A 23,847-nucleotide genomic window follows, 5' to 3' on the forward strand; every position below is an offset into this window, starting at 1 on the left:
AGCTCACAGCAACCTCCAGCTCTTAGGCTTGGGCAATTCTCTTGCCTCAGCCTCCTGAGTAGCTGGGATTACAGGTGCCCGCCACAACACCGGCTATTTTTGTTGTTGTTGCAGTTTGGCCAGGGTGAGTTTGAACCCTCGGTATATGGGGCCGGCACCACAGGCACCGCCCTAAAAATAAATTTTATTGCAATGTATCTTAAGTTGGTTGGGTAATAGAATCCTAGCTTCAAAATCAATTTCCTTTACATCTTCAAAGGTATAGAAGGTTCCATAGAATTTTCAAGCCCTCACCCCTGCTTTTGTCCCACTAGACTCTCAAGTGTAATGGAAGCTCTCCTTAGCCTCTTCCTTCTTGACAAACATTTATAAAGCGAAGGTATGCTTCTCTGGATTTCTGCCTTTCCACAACACAGCTCAGTCGCTTGTCACTAACACATTAGTTCTCTGGGGTCTACTTATGTTTGTCCAGTTTTTTTCTCTGCTCTCAATGGGGAAATTTGTTCTTAATTGCCTGGCCTGCTACTGAAAGAAAAACTTAGATAATATCATCTCAGCTATCAGCTGCAGATGCTGAGTAGAAGATTTTTTTAAGGTAACTTGATCCCTGAATTATCTGTCTTTTCTGGGTTTAGGCTTTGATTTGTTCATTGTTGTCTTTACTTTTGAACATTTCTCTTACTATCTGGAGACCCTTGGTTGTCAGGTTGCAGTTACAAATGAGGAACCCAGGCTGGTAGCTGGCTCAGGCTTCCCTTGCAGGAGCAGAGCTGTTTCCTCAGGACATCTCAGTTCCAGGACAGACTGACAGGCTGTCTGCTCAGCAGGAGGGCAAGCAGGCACCCGCCCACCAGCCCTCATGGCCAGCTCGTGGGGCTTCACTCTGTGACCCGCTCTTACTCTGGCTGCCTTAGCCTGAAACACCAACCCGCGCTTTCCATAGCAGTTCTCTTTGTCAGCCTGAAGGTCAGCACCCTGGGTCGTAGTAGTGCAAGTAGAAGGAGGAAATGGTTTCTTCTGCATTTCCCTCCTTCCTGCTGGTTGTCCTTGCCAGCTGCCATCAGGACACTCCATGGAGACATTGCCCTGGAGAACTGGATCCCCTCCCAGAGTCACCTGTCAGTGCCTCTATTTTCTACTTTGTATAAACTGCCTAAAATTGCTGGTCTGTTCGTAGTTCCCGGTGTCCGTAACAAATGCCTTCAGTTGGAAGTAAGGGATAACTCATAGTGGATGAAATGAATTTTTTTCTCTCCTCCAAAATGAGTCATGTGGAGGAGGGTGGTAGCTTATATCTGTTTGATTTTCCTGACCTTTTCCTTATAGTAATATGGTGGCTTTCATGTCCAAGTTCAGAGAAGGAGAGGAAAAGACAGCTTACCAGCAATATCCACCCCCCTCATCAACAGAGAAAGGGCTTCCCCACAAGCAAGCCCAGGCCTCTGAATGGGCACCCCTGTTGCAGACCTCTGTTGAGAAGAGGTCTGAGAGCAGCTGTGGACATGACAGCACCCTGTCTGCGGTCTCCTCTCCTGAGCTCAGCATTATCTAAAATTTATTTCTTCTTTTCTTTTATGTTTCTTAACTACCTTTTTATCTAGATATTGGGACTAGAGGAGGTGAGTATGAGTCTTCTGTTCCCTTGTGGAATTTCTTTGTAAACACTCTGATGGTGAGAATTGATCACTGAAGTGAACCGGTCCCTGAGATAGCTGGGAAAATGCAAGTGTGGGTGGAGGATGGACTTTGACCCAGCCATGCTAACTCAGCTGCCTTCCAAAGAGGGCCCACAGGGGGAGCATTGTTCACAGTGTAAGAGCTACTTGTGCTTCCTTTCCTTTGAACTATCTGTTGAAATATTTGTAAAAGCAGTGTATGGTGCCCCATAATCATATTACTGTACACAGCTATGATCTAATACTAATAAAAAAAAAAAAAAGAAAAAGAAATATTTGGAGTGGCGCCTGTGGCTCAAAGGAGTAGGGTGCTGGCCCCATATGCCGGAAGTGGTGGGTTCAAACCCAGTCCTGGCCAAAAACTACAAAAAAAAAAAAAAGAAATATTTTGTTGGCATTTTTCTTATTGACATGTAGGAACTCTATATACTCTGTGATGGAAGCTGCAGTGCATCCAGGGGACCTCAAAGGTTTAGACTTAGTTCAGCCGGTTCATTGTGCACAGGAGGAGACAGACGCAGACAGGCACTGAGCAGCCACCCCTTGAGGTTGCTGAGGTCCTCAGTGTAGGGCCTACATGATCAGGACAGCGTTAGTGAGCTGTGTCCCAGACCGCAGTGTTTACACAGCCCAGCCCAGAGCAGGGGAGACACTGCTTTACTGAGAGCCCAAAGGGGAAGGAATAGTGTCTGGTGCCTGCAAGTATTCACACCCGCCTTCCGGCCAGAGGACAGCTGGCTTTTCACAGCTCGCTCCTGGCACCACAGGCAAGCAGGAGGTTTGTTTTATTTATAGTAGTTTACTACATACCTTTTGATTTGTTTTTAATTGAGTTTTTCTGTTTATCAATTTTTTAATTTATTTTAAATTTCTTTTATAAAGTGATACAGTCACATAGCTCAAAAGTTAAAAGGTATATTGGGTGGCACCTGTGGCTTAAAGGGGTAGGGTGCCGGCCCCTTATACTAGAGGTGGTGGGATCAAACCTGGCCCCAGCCAGAAACTGCAAAAAAAAAAAGTGGGCGGTGCCTGTGGCTCAGTGAGTGGGGCGCCAGCCCCATGTGCCGAGGGTGGCAGGTTCAAACCCAGCCACGGCCAAACTGCAACAAAAAAAAAAATAGCCGGGTGTTGTGGCGGGTGCCTATAGTCCCAGCTGCTCGGGAGGCTGAGGCAAGAGAATCGCGTAAGCCCAAGAATTAGAGGTTGCTGTGAGGCATGTGACGCCACGGCACCCTACCCGAGGGCGGTACAGTGAAACTCTGTCTCTACAAAAAAAAAAAAGTTAAAAGGGGTATAGTAGTTATACAGTAAGGTTTGGGGGGGGGCCAGTTGAGTTTTTCTGTATGTGTGTGTGTAATAAGTTGGGGGGGGGGTTTGTTTTTTATTTTATTTATTTATTTATTTTTATTGTTGGGGATTCATTGAGGGTACAATAAGCCAGGTTACACTGATTGCAGTTGTTAGGTAAAGTCCCTCTTGCAATCATGTCTTGCCCCCATAAAGTGTGACACACACCAAGGCCCCACCCCCCCTCCCTCCGTCCCTCTTTCTGCTCCCCCCCATAACCTTAATTGTCATTAATTGTCCTCATATCAAAATTGAGTACATAGGATTCATGCTTCTCCATTCTTGTGATGCTTTACTAAGAATAATGTCTTCCACGTCCATCCAGGTTAACACGAAGGATGTAAAGTCTCCATTTTTTTAATGGCTGAATAGTATTCCATGGTATACATATACCACAGCTTGTTAATCCATTCCTGGGTTGGTGGGCATTTAGGCTGTTTCCACATTTTGGCGATTGTAAATTGAGCTGCAATAAACAGTCTAGTACAAGTGTCCTTATGATAAAAGGATTTCTTTCCTTCTGGGTAGATGCCCAGTAATGGGATTGCAGGATCAAATGGGAGGTCTAGGTTGAGTGCTTTGAGGTTTCTCCATACTTCCTTCCAGAAAGGTTGTACTAGTTTGCAGTCCCACCAGCAGTGTAAAAGTGTTCCCTTCTCTCCACATCCACGCCAGCATCTGCAGTTTTGAGATTTTGAGATGTGGGCCATTCTCACTGGGGTTAGATGATACCTCAGGGTTCTTTTGATTTGCATTTCTCTAATATCTAGAGATGATGAACATTTTTTCATGTGTTTGTTAGCCATTTGTCTGTCATCTTTAGAGAAAGTTCTATTCATGTCTCTTGCCCATTGATATATGGGATTGTTGGCTTTTTTCACGTGGATTAATTTGAGTTCTCTATAGATCCTAGTTATCAAACTTTTGTCTGATTGAAAATATGCAAATATCCTTTCCCATTGTGTAGGTTGTCTCTTTGCTTTGGTTATTGTCTCCTTAGCTGTACAGAAGCTTTTCAGTTTAATGAAGTCCCATTTGTTTATTTTTGTTGTTGTTGCAATTGCGATGGCAGTCTTCTTCATGAAGTCTTTCCCCAGGCCAGTATCTTCCAGTGTTTTTCCTATGCTTTCTTTGAGGATTTTTATTGTTTCATGCCTTAAATTTAAGTCCTTTATCCATCTTGAATCAATTTTTGTGAGTGGGGAAAGGTGTGGGTCCAGTTTCAGTCTTTTACATGTAGACATCCAGTTCTCCCAACACCATTTATTGAATAGGGAGTCTTTCCCCCAAGGTATGTTCTTGTTTGGTTTATTGAAGATTAGGTGGTTGTAAGATGTTAGTTACATTTCTTGGTTTTCAATTCGATTCCAAGTGTCTATGTCTCTGTTTTTGTGCCAGTACCATGCTGTCTTGACCACTATGGCTTTGTAGTACAGACTAAAATCTGATATGCTGATGCCCCCAGCTTTATTTTTATTACTAAGAACTGCCTTAGCTATACGGGGTTTTTTTCCGGTTCCATACAAAACGCAGAATCATTTTTTCCGAATCTTGAAAGTACGATGTTGGTATTTTGATAGTAATGGCATTGAATAGGTAGATTGCTTTGGGAAGTATAGACATTTTTTTTTTTTTTTTTTTTGTAGAGACAGAGTCTCACTGTACCGCCCTCGGGTAGGGTGCCGTGGCGTCACATGCCTCACAGCAACCTCTAACTCTTGGGCTTATGCGATTCTCTTGCCTCAGCGTCCCAAGCAGCTGGGACTACAGGTGCCCGCCACAACGCCCAGCTATTTTTTTATTGCAGTTTGGCCGGGGCTGGGTTTGAACCCGCCACCCTTGGCATATGGGGCCGGCACCCTACTCACTGAGCCACAGACACCGCCCAGGGAAGTATAGACATTTTAACAATGTTGATTCTTCCTGTCCATGACTATGGTATGTTCTTCCATTTGTTAATATCCTCTGCTATTTCCTTTCTGAGGATTTCATAGTTTTCTTTATAGAGGTCCTTCACCTCCTTCGTTAGGTATATTCCTAGGTATTTCATTTTCTTTGAAACTATGGTGAAGGGAGTTGTGTCCTTAATTAGCTTCTCATCTTGATTGTTATTGGTGTGTACAAAGGCTACTGATTTGTGGACATTAATTTTATATCCTGAAACATTACTGTATTTTTTGATGACTTCTAGAAGTCTTGTGGTTGAGTCTTTGGGGTTCTCTAAGTATAAGATCGTGTCGTCAGCAAAGAGGGAGAGTTTGACCTCCTCTGCTCCCATTTGGATTCCCTTTATTTCCTTGTCTTGCTGAATTGTATTGGCTAGAACTTCCAGCACCATGTTGAATAGTAAAGGTGACAGAGGACAACCTTGTCTGGTTCCAGTTCTAAGTGGAAAAGCTTTCAGTTTTACTCCATTCAGTAAAATATTAGCTGGGGTTTGTCATAGATAGCTTCAATCAGTTTTAGAAATGTGCCACCTATGCCTATACTCTTCAGTGTTCTAATTAGAAAAGGATGCTGGATTTTATCAAATGCTTTTTCTGCATCTATTGAGAGGATCATGTGATCTTTATTTTTGCCTCTGTTAATATGGTGGATAACGTTTATGGACTTGCGTATGTTAAACCAGCCTTGCATCCCTGGGATGAAGCCTACTTGATCATGATGAATGACTTTTTTGATGATAAGCTGTAATCTATTGGCTAGGATTTTGTTGAGGATTTTTCATCTGTATTCATGAGTGAGATTGGTCTGAAATTGTCCTTTTTGTTTGGGTCTTTTCCTGGTTTTGGTATCAGGGTGATGTTTGCTTCATAGAATGTGTTGGGGAAGATTCCTTCTTCCTCAGTTTTTTGGAATAATTTCTGCAGTACAGGAATAAGCTCTTCCTTGAAGGTTTGATAGAATTCTGGAGTGAAGCCATCTGGACCAGGGCATTTTTTGGTTGGAAGATTTTTTTATTGTTTCTTTGATCTCAGTGCTTGAAATTGGTCTGTTCAGGAGCTCTATTTCTTCCTGGCTGAGTCTAGGGAAAGGGTGTGATTCCAAATATTGATCCATTTCCTTCACATTGTCAAATTTCTGGGCATAGAGTTTCTGGTAGTATTCAGAGATGATCTCTTGTATCTCTGTGGGATCAGTTATTATTTCCCCTTTATCATTTCTGATTGAGGTTACTAGAGATTTTACTTTTCTGTTCCTCGTTAGTCTGGCCAATGGTTTATCTATTTTATTTATTTTTCAAAAAACCAACTCCTTGTTTCATTAATTTTCTGAATGATTCTTTTGTTTTCAATTTCATTGATCTCTGATTTGATTTTGGATATTTCTTTTCTTCTACTGAGTTTAGGCTTAGATTGTTCTTCTTTTTCCAATTCCATAAGATCTCTTGTGAGATTGTTGATGTGCTCTCTTTCTTTCGAATGTAGGCATCTAAAGCAATGAATTTTCCTCTCAAAACTGCTTTTGCAGTATCCCACAGGTTTTGGTAGCTTCTGTCTTCATTGTTCTTATGCTCAAGGAAGTTAATGATTTTCTGTTTTATTTCTTCCTGCACCCATCTGTTATTCAACAGAAGATTGTTTAATTTCCATGCCTTTGTGTGGGGTCGAGCGTTTTTGTTAGAGTTCAGTTCCACCTTTAGTGCCTTATGGTCTGAGAAGATACAAGGTAAAATTTCAATTCTTTTGATTCTGTTGATATTTGTTTTGTGTCCCAGGATATGATCACTTTTGGAGAATGTTCCATGGGGTGATGAGAAGAATATATATTCTTTATTTTTGGGGTGGAGTGCTCTATATGCGTCTATCAAGCACAGTTGTTCTAGGGTCTCATTTAAATCTCTTATATCTTTGTTTAATTTCTGTTTAGAGGATCTGTCCAGCTCTGTAAGAGGAGTGTTAAAGTCCCCCATTATTATGGTATTATCAGATTTCATATTGCTCAGACTGAGTAAGGTCTGTTTCAAGAATCTGGGAGCTTTTAAATTGGGTGCATAAATATTTAGAATTGAAATGTCTTCTTGTTGTATTTTTCCTTTGACCAATATAAAGTGACCATCTTTGTCTTTTTTGACTTTAGTTGCTTTAAATCCACATGTATCTGAAAATAAGATCGCAACTCCTCTTTTCTTCTGAATTCCATTTGCCTGAAGAATTGTCTTCCAACCCTCGACTCGGAGCTTTAATTTGTCTTTTGAAGCCACGTGTGTTTCTTGTAGACAGCAAATGGATGGCTTATGTTTTTTAATCCAGTCAGCCAATCTATGAATCTTCAGTGGGGAATTCAAGCCATTAACATTTATTGAGATAATTGATAAGTGTGGTAGTATTCTATTCGTCTTATTTTGTGAGAGTCCATTGCTTAGTTTTATCTTTTGCATCAGTGTGGAGGTTAGGTTCTGTCCTTTAATTTCTGAGTTCTTACTTTGCTGCTGATCCATTGTGGTGGTCAGTGTGCAGAACAGGTTGAAGTATTTCCTGTAGAGCTGGTCTTGTTGTGGCAAATTTCCTCTATGTTTCTATATCCGTAAATGATTTGATTTCTCCATCAATTTTGAAGCTTAGCTTAGCAGGGTACAGAATTCGGGGCTGGAAATTGTTCTGTTAAAGTAGGTTAAAGGTGGATGACCATTGTCTTCTTGCTTGGAAAGTTTCATTAGAGAAGTCTGTGGTCACTCTGATGGATTTGCCCCTGTAAGTCAACTGGCACTTACTCCTGGCAGTTTGCAGAATCTTTTCTTTTGTCTTGACTTTGGACAGGTTCATCACAATGTGTCTTGGAGAAGCTCAGTTAGAGTTGAGGCGACCTGGGGTCCGATATCCGTCTGAGAAAGCAGTGTGTCAGAATCTTTGGTGATATTTGGGAAATTTTCTTTTATAATATTCTCTAGTATGGCTTCCATTCATCTGAGGCATTCTTCTTCCCCTTCTGGGATTCCTATAACTCGTATGTTGGAACGCTTCATAAAGTCCCATAATTCTGACAGTGAACGTTCTGCTTTCTCTCTCTTCTTTTCTGCCTCTTTTACTGTCTGAGTTATCTCAAGAACTTTGTCTTCTACCTCTGAACTTCTTTCTTCTGCATGGTCTAACCTGTTGCTGATACTTTCCATTGCATCTTTAAGTTCTCTAATTGACTGTTTCAGTTCTTTCAGGTCTGCTATATCCTTTTTATATTCTTCATATCGTTCATCTCTTGTTTGATTCTGTTTTTGGATTTCCTTTTGGTTATTTTCCACTTTATTTGCAGTTTCCTTCATTGTTTCCATCATTTCTTTCATTGTTTTCAACATGTGTATTCTAAATTCCCTTTCTGTCATTCCTAACATTTCTTTACAGGTGGAATCCTCTGCAGTAGCTACCTCATGGTCCCTTGGTGGCGTTGTTCTGGACTGGTTCTTCATGTTGCCTGGAGTTTTCTGCTGATTCTTCCTCATGGGTGATTTCTTTTATCTGTTTCCTTGCCCTAATTTTCCTTTCACTTCCTCTTGCTCTTTAAGTTCTCGTGCCTGTGGACTAAGGGTTACAGGACCAGAAGGGTGAGAAGGTTGAAGAGCAAATAAGGGATGAAAGAAAGGAGGACCGAGTGATAAGAAAAAAAAAAAAAATAGAGAAAGGAGAGGGGGTGGGTAAAAGGAATATTGGCAAAAAGAAGAGAGGCACAGAAAGAGGGAGACAGAGCAATATAGGTGTACAGTAGAGTACTTTGACACAACCTTAAGAGAAACCCACCTTCTGGGGGTGCCCAGTTGGGTGGTTCCCTTGAGGTCAGCAGCTCTTTGCTAACCTGATCAGACACAGTACCCCACCTCCACCAAGTAGAGAGGAAAGACAAAAATGCTATAAATCAAACCAAAACAAGCAAACAGAAAACTTTATGGGATAAAATTGGGCGAAAAACCAAATAATAGCGGTAGAAACACTAGGAAAAATGAAGTTCTAGTTATTGAAAAAGGCAGCAATGGTAAATTATAATTAAACTAGAAAAATTGTGAAAGAAAAAGGATCTGTATGGAAAAGGTTGAAATTAAAAAACAAAACAACATCAACAACATCAAAATAAACAAACAAAAAAAAAAACAACCAAACCAAAAAAGAACACAACCAAAAACAAAGCAGTATGTATGTTATTGAACATTGTCTGGGCAACACGTGGTCTTCTGGGGTATGAGATGTTAATCACAGTTCTGATACAACTCGAGGCTGCTGATTTCTCAAACCCCAGCAGGTAGACACCCTAAATCTCTCTTCAGCCCACTTAAAATGCACTTTGAACTTGTAAACTTGCTGAGCAGAAGCTTTCCCAGGAAAGTACTTGTCGCTGGAATCACTGCTGAAGTGGCTATCCACTTACCAGTGTGCCAAAACCAGTCTCAGTCTTCCCCTGAGGGTTAGGGCTGCAAGGCGGCTCAGACCCCGCCCTTAGGCTACTTGGTCGCTGGGTTACCAGCTCCCACCCGATTCTAGCTCTGCGACCCTGAGGGCGGAGCTTGCTGGGGCAGATCTCTCACAATGGCTCCCTGTAACCCACAGCCAAACACTATTAGCTCCGTCTGGCTCAGCGGCTCAGACTGGGGCCCTAGACAACGGCCAAAGTTCTCCGCACTCCCGCTCAGGCTCTTCCCAAGGCAGTTCAACTGAGTGCCAAGTCCAAAGACACCAAAACAGATCACAGGTAAGGCCTTTCCAGTTTGCAGTCTCACTGCTACTGAACTTACAGTTGCGGGCGGGTTTAGACGGATTGAACACATGCGACCACTTGCCGTTTTTCCACTGTTTTAGTCCACCTCTTGGGGTCCAGAAGTCTCTTGCTGACTCCCTGTATCCTCACAGGGGTGATGATAGGCAGATCCCACCAGCCAGAGATGCGTGGAGTCCTATCTCCCCAGACTCACGGTGCCCAGATGCAAGGAAGCTGTTACTCAGCCGCCATCTTGCCTTGCCTCTTGCGAGTTGCCGGGCTGCAGCTCCAAGGCACGAGTGGCCAAGTTGGGGGGTTTTTGAGACAGAGTCTCACTACATCACCCTTGGTAGAGTGCTGTGGTGTCACAGGTCACAGCAACCTCAAACTCCTGGGTTTAAATGATTCTTTTGCCTCAGTCTCCCAAGTAGCTGGGACTACAGGCGCCCACCACAAAGCCCAGCTATTTTTTTGTTGCAGTTGTCATTATTGTTTAGCAGGCCCAGGCTGGGTTCAAACCTGCCTGCTTTGGTGTATGTGACCAGCACCCTAACCACTGAGCTATGAGCTCTAAGCCTGTAATAAGTTTTGATATCAACAAGTGTGAGACCTCCAACTGTGTTCTTCTTTTTCAAGATCGTTTTTCCTATTCAGGGTCCTTTGAAATTCCACATGAAATTTTATTTATTTTTTTAATTTGTTTATTTTTTTGAGACAGAGCCTCAAGCTGTCAGGCTGGGTAGAGTGCCATGGCGTCACTGCTCACAGCAACCTCCAACTCCTGGGCTTAAGCCGATTCTCTTGCCTTAGCCTCCCAAGTAGCTGGAACCACAGGCACCCACCACAATGCCTGGCTATTGTTTGGTTGTAGTTGTCATTGTTGTTTGGTGGGCCCAGGCTGGATTCAAACCTGCCAGCTCTGGTGTATGTGACTGGCGCCTTAGCCACTTGAGCTACAGGCGCTGAGCCCCACGTGAAATTTTAAACGGATTTTTCTATTTTTGAGAAAAACACTGTTGGGATTTTGTTAGGGGTGCATTAAATCTATAGATCACTTTAGGTAGTTTTTACATCTTGGCAATATCAAGTCTTCCTATCTGTGGACGTGGGATGTCTTTGCGTTTACGGTGTCTTGCTGAAATGCTCCGTTAGGGACATACTGTGTGTACATGCCCCTGGCTTCCTTGAAAGAAGAAAATAATAAGCAAAAGCGATGAGTGTGTGACTCTTCAGTTCACAGATAGTTAACTTTCCTAACACCTCTTCATTGACAGCACATGGAATTATGCAATCTATGAGTCATTTTCTCTCTGAAGCCATTCTGTCATTTTGCACCTGTCCTAATGTAAACATTTACAGCTATGAACTTTTAGCACTGCTTTCATTGCATCCCTTAAATTTTGGTATGTCATGTTTTCATTTTTATTTGCCGCGATACATTTTCTGATTTCTCTTGTGATTTCTTTGAATCACTTGTTGTTTAAAAGTGTGTTTTAATTTCCATAATGTATTTTCCAGTTTTTCTTCTGCTTTTGATTTCTAGTTTCACTTCATTGTGATTAGAATAAAGACAGTACAATTTCAGTCTTTTAAAATGTATCGAGACTTATTTTGTGGCCTAGCATATAATCCATCCTACATAGCGTTCTCTGTGCACGTCGTAAGCCGTGCTTTGTTTAGTGGAGTGCACTCTGTGTGTTCATTAAGTGCATTTCCCCTCAAGTGTTGTTCAGGTCTACCACTTCCTTATTGATCATCTCTTGTTGTGTCCATTTTGAAAGTAGGATATTGAAGTCTCTTACAATTGCAGAGCAGTCCTTTTCTCCTTTCAGTTTGGACAGTGTTTGGTTTGTTCATTTAAGAGTGCTGGCTCAGTGCCTGTAGCTTAGGAGCTAGCACACTAGCCACATACACCAGAGCTGGCGGGTTGGAACCTAGCCCAGGCCTGCCAAACAACAACAAAAAAATTGCCAGATGTTGTGGCAGGTGCCTGTAGTCCCAGCTACTTGGGAGGCTAAGGCAAGAGAACTGCTTAAGCCCAAGAGTTTGAGGTTGCTGTGAGCTGTGATGCCACGGCTCTCTACTGAGGGTGACAAAGTGAGACTCTCTCACAAAAAAAAAAAAATAAAGGAAAAAAGAGTGCTGATGTTTGGTGCATACTATATCTTTTTAAATTGATCCTTTTATCATTTATTATGATTGACAATGTGCATCTTTGTCTCTTGTAATAGTGTTTAATGCAACAATTTTGTAACAGTCTATTTTGTTTGATAATAGTACAGCCCTTCTTATTACTATTTCCATAGAGTAGAATGTCATGCTTTAGTTGTTTGTTTTTGAGGTGGAATCTTGGCTCAAGATGGCTAGAGTGCCCTGGCTAGAGTGCAGTGGCATCATCATAGCTCACTACAGCCCCAAACTTGGGTTTAAGCAGCCCTCTTGGATTAGCCTCCCAAAGAGTTGGGACTACAGAGCTGGGCCACCCATTAGCCACTAGGCCCAGCTAATTATTTTTTTTTTTAACGCTATCTTGCTATTGCCCACACTGGTCTTGCTTCAAGCAATCCTGTCTTACCCCAAAGTTGCTAGGATTGTAGGAAGGAGCCACTGCACTCAGCTAAATGGAATATCTTTCTCAATCCTTTCACTTTCAACCTGTGTGTGTTCTTAGATCTATAGTAAATTCTATGTAGACAGCATATAGTTGGATCCTTTTTTAAAAATTTATTCTGCCAAGGGTGGCGCCTGTGGCTCAGTGAGTAGGGCGCTGGCCCCATATACCAAGGGTGGCCAGTTCAAACCCAGCCCCAGCCAAACTGCAACAAAAAATAGCCAGGTGTTGTGGCGGGTGCCTGTAGTCCAAGCTTCTCGGGGCAAAATAATCACCTAAGCCCAAGAGCTGGAGGTTGCTGTAAGCTGTGATGCCACAGCACTCTACCGAGGGTGACAAAGTGAGACTCTGCCTCTCAAAAAAAAAAAATATTCTGCCAAAGTGTATTTCTTAATTTAGGAGATTAACCTATTTGTATTTAAAGTAAGTGCTTACGGGTAGACTTACTGTTGCCATTTTTATTTTCTGTATTTCTATAGCTTTTTTATACTTCCTTCCTCCGTTGCTATCTTCTTTGTTTTTAACTTTTTTTAGTGATATATTTTGATTCCCTTCTCATTTCCTTTTATTTATATTCTATAGTTATTTTATTTGATGTTACCATGGGGATTATATAAAACATTGAAAAGTTACAGCAAACTGTTTTAAACTGATAACAATATAATTTCAACAACTTTTTTTTTATTTTTCAAGACAGAGTCTCACTTTGTTAACCCTTGGTAGAGTGCTGTAGCATCATAGCTCACAGCAACTTCAAACTCTTGGGTTCAAGTGATTCTCTTGCCTGAGCCTCCCCAGCAGCTGGGACTATAGGCGCCAGCCACAATGCCCGGTTATTTTTAGAGACAGGGTGTAGCTCTTGCTCAAGCTGGTCTCAAACTCCTGTGCTCAGGCGATCTGCCCACCTTGTCCTCCCAGAGTGCTGTAATTACAGGCGTGAGCCACTGTGCCTGGCCTGCATACAACTTCATTATAGCTTCACCTTACAAATTTTACATATTTAGGTTATTGATATCGCAAATTTTACACGTTTTTATTTCGGATTAATATAAAGGTACATACAATTGGGTTACATTGTTTGCTGGCAGACAGCGTCTAAGTTGTAGTTGAGCTTCTTCCCCCAAGAGTATGCTATGTCCCCCTATGTTGTACCCTCAGATGGGAGCTTCCCAAGCTCCCATATACTCAAACTCTAATTCGAAACTAGTAGGTGAATAACCACAGTCCCAGGTAAATAGAAAAGATACAAAGCCTCCATCTTTTTATGGCTGACTAGTATTCTATTGTGTATAGAAGCCACAGTATATTAATCCGTCCGTGGGTTGTCGGGCACTTGGGTTGTTTGCACATCTTTGCAATTGTGAATTGAGCTGCTGTAAACGTTTGAGTGCAAGTGTCCTTGTGATAAAATGATTATTTTTCTTCTGGGTAGATTCCGAGCAATGGGATCCAAGGGAAGCACTTTCAGCTCTTTGCTGATTTTCTATACTTCTTTCCATAGAGCTTGTATTAGTTTGTGATCACACCAGCAGTGTATAAGTGCTCCCTTCTCTCTGCACCCATGCCAGCATCGGCAGCTTTGGCACTTGTGACATGGGGTTAGGTGATATGTGAAGGTTGTTCTGATTTGCATTTCTCTGATGACTAGGGACAAGGAGCATTTTCTCATGTGTTTGTTGGCCATTCATCTGTCTTCTTGGGAGAAGGTTCTGTTCATGTCTCTTGCCCAGTGATTAATTGGGTTGTTTGCTCTTTTCTTGTTGATTGGCTTGAGTTCTTTATAGACTCTGGTTATTAGCCCTTTTTTTCTTATTTGTAACATGTGAATATCTTCTCCCATTGTGAAGGTTGCTTTGCTTATTGTGTCTTTAGCTGTGTGGAAGCTTTTAAACTTGATCGGATCCCAATTATTTATTTTTGTTGGTAATGTTATTGCCAATGGGTCTTCTCCCTGAAATCTTTCCCAGCCCCATGTCATTAAGAGTTTTTCCCCACACTTTCTTTTAGAGTTCTTATACTTTCATGTCTTAGACTTAAGTCTTTTATCCAGCATGAGTTAATTTTTGTAAGTGGTGAGAGGTGAGAGTCCGGTTTCAGCCTTATACATGTGGTTAATCAGTTCTTCTAGTATCATTTATTAAATAGGGATTCTTTTCCCCAGTGCATGCTTTTGTTTGGTTTATTGAAGGTCAGACAGTGATATGAGGCTGGTTTCATCTCTTAGTTTTCTGTTCTGTTCCATAGATCTATGTCTATATTTTTATGCCAATTCCATGCTGTTTTGATCACTATACACTTGTATAACCTGGTCTAGTAACCTAATGCCTCCAAATTAGTTTTCATTTCTTAGAATCGCATTGGCTATTTGGGTTTTTTCTGGTTTCATATGAAATGAAGAACTATTTTTTCACAAAGTATGATGTTGGTATTTTAATGGGGCGTGCATTAAATTTGTAAATTGCTTTGAGTAGTATAGACATTTTAACAATGTTGATTCTTCCCAGCCATGAGCATGATGTGCTCTTTCATTTGTTACTGTCTTCTGCTATTTCTTTTCTCTGGGTTTCATAGGTCTTTCTGAAGGGACCCTTCACTTTCTTTGTTAGGTATATTCCAAGGTATTTCATTTTCTTTGAAACTACTGTGAAGAGCACTGTCTCTTTGATTAGATTCTCAGCTTGACTGTTGTTGGCATCTATGAAGGCTACTGATTGTGGACATTGATGTTATATCCTGACATGTTGGTTCTTTGAAAGATAAAAAAATAGACAAACTTTTGGCCAGATTAACTAGAAACAGAAAAGTACTATCTCTAATAACTTTAATCAGCAACAAAAAGGTGGAAAAAACAAGAGATATCATAGAGCTACAAAAAATGATCACTGATTACTACAGAAACACTCTGTCCAGAAATTTGAAAATGTGGAGGAAATAGACCAATACCTGGAATTACACTACCTCCCTAGACTTAACCAAGAAGAAATAAAACTCTTGAATATCCTAATATCAAGCACCAAAATTGCAACAATAAAAAAGCTTCCAACACAAAGTAGTCCTGAACCAGACAGTTTTACACCAGGTTTCTATCAAATTTCAAAGAAGAGCTTGTACCTATATTGTAGAACCCACTTCAAAGAATTGAGAAGGAAGGAACTCTTCCCAACTCCTTCTATGAAGCAAATTCTTCCCTGATACCAAAACTAGGAAAAGACCCAGTAAAAAAAAAAAGAAAACTGCAGACCAACATCATTAACAATTATCGATACAAAAACATTCAATAAAATCCTAACAGATAGAATATAGCTACGCATTAAAAAACTATACATCATGATTAGGTGGGCTTTATCCCAGGGATGCAAGGCTGAGTCAACACCTGCAAATTTACAAACATAATTTATCACATAAATAGAAGCAAAAACAAAGACCATATGATTCTCTTGATAGATGTAGAAAAAGCATTTGACAAAATTCAGGATCCTTTTCTGATAAGGGAAAATTCAGGATCCTTTTTCCTATTTTAGGAAAATAGGCATAGATGGGACATTTTTAAATTGATAACAGCCATCTACTATAAGCCCACAGCCAATATCATGCTGAATTGAGTAAAACTGAAAGCATTTCTGCTTAAAACTGGAAACAGACAAGGATCTACCATCACCACTACTGTTCAAGTTCTAGCCAATGCCATCAGGCAAGAGAAAGATACCGAGGCTATCCAGATGGAAACAGGAAAGGTCGAACTTTGACTCCTTGCTGATGATGTGGTCTTATACTTAGAAAACCCCAGGGCCTCAACCACAAGATTCCTGGAAGTGATCAAGAAACACAAATTATATGTTTATGTATTGTGTACCCTTTAACGGACTTATGATTATTTTTATGCTTTTCTCTTTTAACTCTTATAAAATAAAAATTGGAGTTACTGACCAAAATTATTATAATACAGTTTTTTATATTTGTCCATTTATTAATCTTTACTGTCGTGTTGTGTGAACTTTTCTTTCTACTTGAAAGATTCCATTTAGCATTTCATGTAGAGCTGATCTAGTAGTAATGAACTCAAGTTTTGCTAATCTGGAAATTTCTTAATTTCTCCCTTGTTTTTGAAATTTTGTTTTACAAGATACATATTTTAGGTTATTGGTATTTTTCTTTCAGTGCTTTAAATATGACTACATCCCACTGACTACAATGATAATCTTACATAAATCATTTTCTTTTCTCTTCTTTTTTTGTTTGATGAGTCACTTTTCTCTTGCTACTTTCATGATTCTCTCATTTCCCAAAGTTTTTTTTTTTTTTGTAGAGACAGAGTCTTACTTTATGGCCCTCGGTAGAGTGCCGTGGCCTCACACAGCTCACAGCAACCTCCAGCTCCTGGGCTTAAGCGATTCTCTTGCCTCAGCCCCCCGAGTAGCTGAGACTACAGGTGCCCACCACAATGCCCGGCTATTTTTTGGTTGCAGTTTGGCCGGGGCCGGGTTTGAACCTGCCACCCTCTGGTATATGGGGCCAGTGCCTTACCAACTGAGCCACAGGTGCTGCCCCTCATTTCCCAAAGTTTGATTATAATGTATCTCAGTGTGGGTTCCTTTGGTTTTTCCTATTTGAAGTTCATTGGCGTTCTTGTATTTGTAGATCCATGTCTTTCCTCAAATTTGTAAAATTTTCAGGCATTATTTCTCTGTTTTATTTTGCTTGGGATTTTTAGAAACAATGTCTTGCAGCGTCAGCAAGGCTGGAGTATAGTGGAGCAATCATAGCTCACTGCAACCTCAAACTCCTAAGCTCCAGCAACTCTTCCTGCCTCAGCCTCCCAAGAAGCTGGAACTACAAGCACGTTCCATTATGCCTGGATAATTTTTATTATTATTATTAATTTTGGAGGTAGAGATATGATCTCACTGTGTTGCCTAAGCTGGTCATGAATTCCTGGCCTCAAGTAATCTCATCTCAGCCTCCCAAAGTGCTAGGCTTATAAGTATGAGGCAGCCCTCATGTCTTCAAGTAAGGTCTCTGTTCCTTTCTCTCTTTATTATACTTCTGGAATTTCCATTATGTGTACATTAGTCTATTTGATGGTTCATGTTTGGTTAGTCCCTTAGACTCTGTTTACTTTTCTTTATTCTTTTTGCTCCTGAGACTCAAATTAATTTCAAATGACCTGTCTTCAAGGTTGCTAATTCTTCTTTTTGCCTGTTCAGGCCTGCTGTTAAACCCCTCTAATGAATTTTTCAATTCAGTTATTGTATTTTTTAGCTTTAGAATTTCTATTTCTCTCTTTTTTTTTTAGTAATTTCTCTCATTGACATCTCATTTTCTGATTTTGTTTAGTTGTCTTTGTTCTCCTTGAGCACAGAGACTTGAGCTCCTTAAGACTTTTATTTATTTATTTTATTTTTTGAGACAGGATCTTACCCTGTGTGCTGGGTAGAGTGCTGTGACATCATAGCTCACAGCAACCTCAAATTCTTGGGTTCAAGGAATCCTCTTGCCTCAGCTTCCCAAGTAGCTGGGACTACTGGCACCTGCCAACACTCCTGGCTAGTTTTTCCATTTTGAGTAGAGATAGTCTCTACTCTTGCTTAGACTGGTCTGGAACTCCCAAGCTCAAGCAATCCCAGAGTGCTAAGATTGTTACAGGTGTGAGCCACCACATCCAACCAACACATTCCTTTTAAAGTTCTTTCTTTCTTTCTTTCTCTCTTTCTCTCTCAGGGTCTTAAGCTGTCACCCCGGGTAGAGTGCTGTGGCATCACAGCTTACAGCAACCTCAAACTCTTGGGCTTTTGATTCTTTTGCCTCAGCCTCCCAAGTAGCTGGAACTACAGGTGCCCGCCACATTGCCCAGCTATTTTTTTTTTTTTCAGTTGTCGTTGTTTAGCTGGCCCAGGCCAGGTTTGAACCCTCCAGTCTTGGTGTATGTGAGTGGTGCCATAACCACTGTGCTATAGGCACCGAGCCTATTTTAAAGTCTTATCAAGTCCTAGGCCTCTGTATCTTTAGGGTCAGTTTCTAGAGATGTATTTTTGCTCCTTTCAATTGGCCGTATTTTTCTATTTCTTTGTTTATGATCTTGTTTTGAATATTGGCTATTTGAAGGGGGGGAAAAAACTACCTCTCCCAGTCTTTGAGGTCTGGTACATGCTGGGGACAACCCTACTTGTCAGCCAACATGAAGTCTCAAGGTCCTCTCAGGTCTTTTTTTGTGGATACATCTTTCCCAGGCCTGTGCATGTGCTTTTTTCTATTTTCCCCACATATGTGGCTACTTTTCTCGGTCAGTTGGTTGGTTGGTTTTTAGAGACAGGGTCTCTTCTGTGTTGCCCAGGTTTTCAAACTCCTGGGCGTAAGTAGACCTTCCCTCCTCAGCCTCCTGAGGAGCTGAGATTACAGACACCTGCCACCGAGTAAGGCTAAGCTACCCTAAAAATGTCTTGATTTCCCTAAAATGCCTGTTTTGTTTCTCAGCCTTGTGTATTCTGTTGTACTCTACCCAGTCTGCTCCCCCCAGACACACGTGAATCTCCAGGTCTGCCACAGCTCTCAGAGGCCACTGTGTTGGCCCCTCCCTCAACAGTCTCCATCCCAGTGTCCCAGCAGCGCCCTGAGTTAAGCGGGACACCAGGACCTACTTGGTTCCATATGGACGATTAGTCTTTCAAACTTCGTTTATTAAATAGCTCCCTCTTTTCCCCACTGTACGTTTTATCCTCTCTCTCATACATCAAAGTGTCAGTCTGTTTACAAGATGTCTCTAAATCACTCTTGCTTATAATAAACTTACCTATCTGATAGGAATAGTGAGTGTCTTAACTATTCTTGGCTTTTTATTCCTCTATGTAAATTTTAGAATTATCTTGTCAAGTTCTACTAAAAACCCGAGTGAACATTGGATTTGTAGGTCCATTTGAATAACATTAAATCAGTAGGTCCATTTAGGTTTTCTTTAATGCCTTTAAATAAAGTTTTATAATTTTCAGCATAGAGGCTGTGCACATTGTTTATTAGATTTACTTTTAGATATTTCATAGTTGTGTTTATTCTACATATTTTATTTATGTTTTCTAATTATTATTGCTGTTGATATGTATATAAATGCATTTCACTTTGTTGTGTTAGTTACTGGCTATCTTTCTACACATTTCTATTATTATTAATTTGTCTAACATTAGTTTTATCTGTATGGAATAAGTCACCAGGTCATCTTAAGTAAGCATTTAATTCTATTTTCCAATTTTGTGCCTTTTTTCCACATATTATTTCTCTTGCTCAGCACTTCAGTGCAGTATTGAAATCTGTTAATACAGTAATTTATAAGTTTTGTAATAACTCAATTTTCCAAGATAAACTCAATTTTATGAGTTTTTTATTCAGTTAGAATTGATTGCTAATAATATAGAGGATCTATACATCTGATTTCATGAGTAGAATAGCCCTGGAATCTTCTGTTCTCTTGGTGTCCTTGTCTGGTTTTAGAATTGAGGTTATAATTTCCCTTATAGAATGAGCTGGGAATAGTTTCTCATTTTTTGTTCTCTGAGTTTATATAAAATTGTTAATATTTGATCCTTGGAAATTTCTTAGATGTCACTTTAAAAATCTAATATATCAGATGTTTTCTTTGTCGTAATAATTCTTCCTTTTTGTTTCTTTTTGAGAAAGTTTTAATAAATTATATTTTTCTAGGAATTTTTCCATTTTCTCTAAATGTTCAAATTTGTTTGCATAAAGTTATTGACAGTACTCCTATCTTTTTCTTCTACATCTGCTAAGTCACTTTTTTATTCCTAATATTTTTTTGAGCTTTCTCCTTTCTTGATTAATCTTGTCAGAGGTTTATCCTTTAGTCTTCAAAAAATTACTTTTGTGTTTATTCATATTCTCTATTTAATGATTTCAATTTTTATTATATCTCCTTTAAAAACTTTTTTTTCTGATGTCCTTTCCTTTTCCCCTCCTCTCCTCTCTTTTCCCTGATGTCTTGAAGTTGGAGTCTCAGCTTGTTAGTCTTTCATGTTCTCTAATACAGGACAAGCTATTTTGTGTTTGGAAATGCCTCTAAAAGCCCCATGTTTGCTGAATCTCACCAGTTTTGGATAGTATGATAGCATTTAGTTTTGTTATTACCACTCTCTTGTACGTCATTTTTAATTTCAGTTAACTAAAATTAAATTCTTCTTTAAGCCTGAGTACAGTGGCTTGTAATCCCAGCACCCTGGGAGGCTGTGGAGGGGATTGCTTGAAACCAGGACTTCAAAACCAGCCTAGGAAACATAGTGAGACCACATCTCTACAAATTTTTTTTTTTTTTTTTTAATTAGCCAGGTAACAGCATTCTGGGAGGCCAAGGCAGGTCGATTGCCTGAGCTCACAGGTTCAGGACCAGCTTGAGCCAGTGAGAGACCCATCTCTAAAAATAGCCGGCACAACTACTTGTAAGGCTCAGGCAAGAGAATCACTTGAGCCCAAGAGTTTGAGGTTGCTGTGAGCTGTGATGCCTCAGTCTACTGAGGGTGACAAAGTAAGACCCTGTCTCAAAAAAAAAAAAAAAAATTAGCCAGGTATGGCAACATGCTCCTATAGTCCCAGGTACTTGAGATACTAAGGCGGGATCACTTGAGCCTAGGAGTTCAAGGTTCAGTGAGCTGATTACACCACTGCACGCCAGCCTGGGTGACAGAGCGAGGCCGTCTCTAAAGAAGTTAGATAGATAGATAGATAGATAGATAGATAGATAGATAGATAGATAGATAGATAGATAGATAGATAGATAGATAAAAATAAAACATTTTGTCTTTGGCCCATGAGTTTTATAATTTATGTGTTTTGTTTGTAGAGACAGAGTCTCACTTTATGGCCCTCGGTAGAGTGCCGTGGCCTCACACAGCTCACAGCAACCTCCAACTCCTGGGCTTAAGCGATTCTCTTGCCTCAGCCTCCAGAGTAGCTGGGACTACAGGCGCCCGCCACAACACCTGGCTATTTTTTGGTTGCAATTTGGCTGGGGCTGGGTTTGAACCCGCCACCCTTGGTATATGGGGCCAGCGCCCTACCGACTGAGCCACAGGTGCCGCCCTATAATTATGTTTTAATCAGAAAATGGGATCTATTTCAGATTGGCAGTCTTTTTGTATAAGGGACCAGGTAGTGACCAGTCAAGGCGTTGCAAATCCATATAATTTCTGCTCCACCTAGTGAACTCTGATGCTGAAGCCTCCCTATTGGCTGCTCCTCCAAGTGATGTGGCCTGTCTGCACCTATTTTCCTGCTCCTCTCGCTCCTGCAGCTTCTGTGTCCCTCAAACCTCGTTCTTTCCTATCATTTCTAGTCTTCTTACATGTATACCCATCACACTTAATTTTAAAACTTTAGGCCCCCTTTTGCAATAGTGAGTGTGGACTGACTGGCTGTTCTCTCCTCAGGAGTCTGCTCTGGGTCTGGGCAGAGGGACACTCTCCCTGACCCCAGCAGTGCAGGTCACAGGCTTGAGGCTAGTGAGCCACAGACAGAGAGGGAGCATGAGCCTGACAAGAGAGCCCCAGGGCTAGAAACCCAGTGCCAGATACTGCCGGGCAGGCGTGTCCTTGCCCTAGGGTTTGACCTCAGACCACTAGAGGCATGAGCATGAGGGAGCAGCCCCTCCAGAATAACCACCCACCTGACCCTCAGCCTTGATGTCACTTTCATCCCGCCATGGGAGGTAAGCCACTGTGTCCACTGTCCTGTCAGTGGATGGTCAGCAGCGGCTGTCCAGCAGACCCCGGCAAGCCTCACTTCCCATTGCTGCCCATGTTACTCCCTCGCTGCCATTCCCTCTCGTGCATGCGCCTGGCCCAGCCTCAGCTCTGCTGGTTTCCTGTGTGCACAGACTCAAAGGTGTCTGCCCAGCCAGGTAAGTCCTTCACAATCAGGCCTTTTGCCTGACGCTTTCACTCAGCTCTCACTCCTATGTCCACAGGGTCTGCGCAAGAGGGAGCTGCTGAAGGAGCTGCTGCCAGTCATCGGGCAGAACATCCGCTTCCAGCGCCTCTTCACCGAGTGTCAGGAGCAGCTTGACATCCTGAGAGACAAGTAGCCTGCCCAGCTGCAGCAAGGGCAGGGCTGCACTCTCGCTGAAGACAGCAGGGCTGCCTCTCACCTGGCCGGGCTGCAGTGGGAGGAGGAGCCACTGGCAGGAGCTGTGTTCTGTGCCAGCACCAGCCCAGCTTCTCCAGCAGATGTGCCCTGAATCCTGGGCCTGCCGTTGCCTCAGGAGGGAGCAGCTCATCCCTCCCCCCAGTCCCCTGTGGGGAGCCAGAGATGGGGCTGGGCCCAGCTACCCTGGGCCCAGGAAGGCACTCCCAGGCCTGCCGTCTCTAGCACGGTCCCACGGTGGACACTAGCCCTGCCGCTGCAGGGGCCGCTATGCTTCAGCTACGATGAATGAGCCATTTGTGAGAGAACTCGGAGCATTAGGTATTACACAGTCAGCAGACTCACCTGAGACTTATGTCAAAGGAAAGCTGTTCCAACACACGGACTATTTTTGTACTAGAATTTGCTAACTTGTCATATGGAATTTTCCTTTGGCCAATAATCAGGATTTCCCTATAAGTCACTTGGACATTGGTAACTTGTAGGAAATTAAAACTCTAATTATGACAGCTACACTGAAAAATAATTGTACTGAAATTAACTTGTCTATCTTCATTTGGTTTTAATTTTTAAATGTTTGTAAAAAGAGACTGTTTTGGGGGGAATGGGACAAAGGGGTGGGCAATTTTTTTTGTAAGTGTAAAATAAATGAACATGCATTGGATACCAAATCACTTGGTTTCTCTCACCTTTTCCTTCTAACTTCATTTTCCTCCCCCACTGTGGCTCTCTCTCTTGAAGTAGGCAGTGAAAGGATCTTTTCTGTCATCTGATTCCCCCAATGCAGAAATTCATTTTGCAGTGTGTGGGGTCACTTCCCAGGTAGTGCAGCACCTCGGCCTGACCTGGGGCCACCTTGCACATGTCATCTCCCAAATAAGGCATCAAGGTCCTTGAGTCTACCCTCACTGTGCCCCAGGTCCCCATCACATGGAGCACCAAGAGCTGCGGCTGACTGCTTAGCCAGTTTTACAAAAGGAAATCAGTATGGTCTTGGGTGCACTAAAGAAGTATCAGGAAAGATGGAATTTCCTTAGAAAGTGGTCCAGATGTTGATCCACAGGAGACAACACAGAATCACAGAATCTTCGAGCAAAATGAGGGATGAGCACCCCGATGTCTGGCTCCTGGTCCTCATCAAAGCCTCTGAGCCACGTGTGGTCCTGCGTCTGGAGAAGGAGCCCTGGACTGGGCATCAGAAGGCTACTTAACCGTGACCACCGACATGTCTCTGGCCATTTCGCTGCTTAGCAGCCACCCCATTCTCACTTGGATGTCAAGTGGCTGGCTTTGTGTGTGCCCCACAAAGCCAGCACAGAGTGTGTGTGGATGTGCTGGAAGTGGGAACTTTGCTTTAAGGAGCGTGAGTGAGGCAGCTCCCCAGCACCTCTGGAG

General features: G+C 41.8%; 1 protein-coding gene across 4 annotated transcripts in view; it reads left to right on the forward strand.

Annotated features, from left to right (window-relative positions):
* LOC128583337 (protein HIRA) overlaps positions 1-23,123 on the forward strand; it is a 106,248-nt gene extending 83,125 nt beyond the window's left edge. For all 4 annotated transcript variants that reach the window (XM_053587512.1, XM_053587510.1, XM_053587513.1 and 1 more), the window contains one exon: positions 22,277-23,123. In XM_053587512.1, coding sequence (XP_053443487.1) covers positions 22,277-22,393 — 117 coding nt within the window. In that variant the 3' untranslated portion in view covers positions 22,394-23,123. The remainder of the gene's footprint in view (positions 1-22,276) is intronic.
* The last annotated feature ends 724 nt before the right edge of the window (positions 23,124-23,847 follow it).

The sequence above is a fragment of the Nycticebus coucang genome, chromosome 4, assembly GCF_027406575.1.
Source record: "Nycticebus coucang isolate mNycCou1 chromosome 4, mNycCou1.pri, whole genome shotgun sequence".
Classification (NCBI taxonomy): domain Eukaryota; kingdom Metazoa; phylum Chordata; class Mammalia; order Primates; family Lorisidae; genus Nycticebus; species Nycticebus coucang.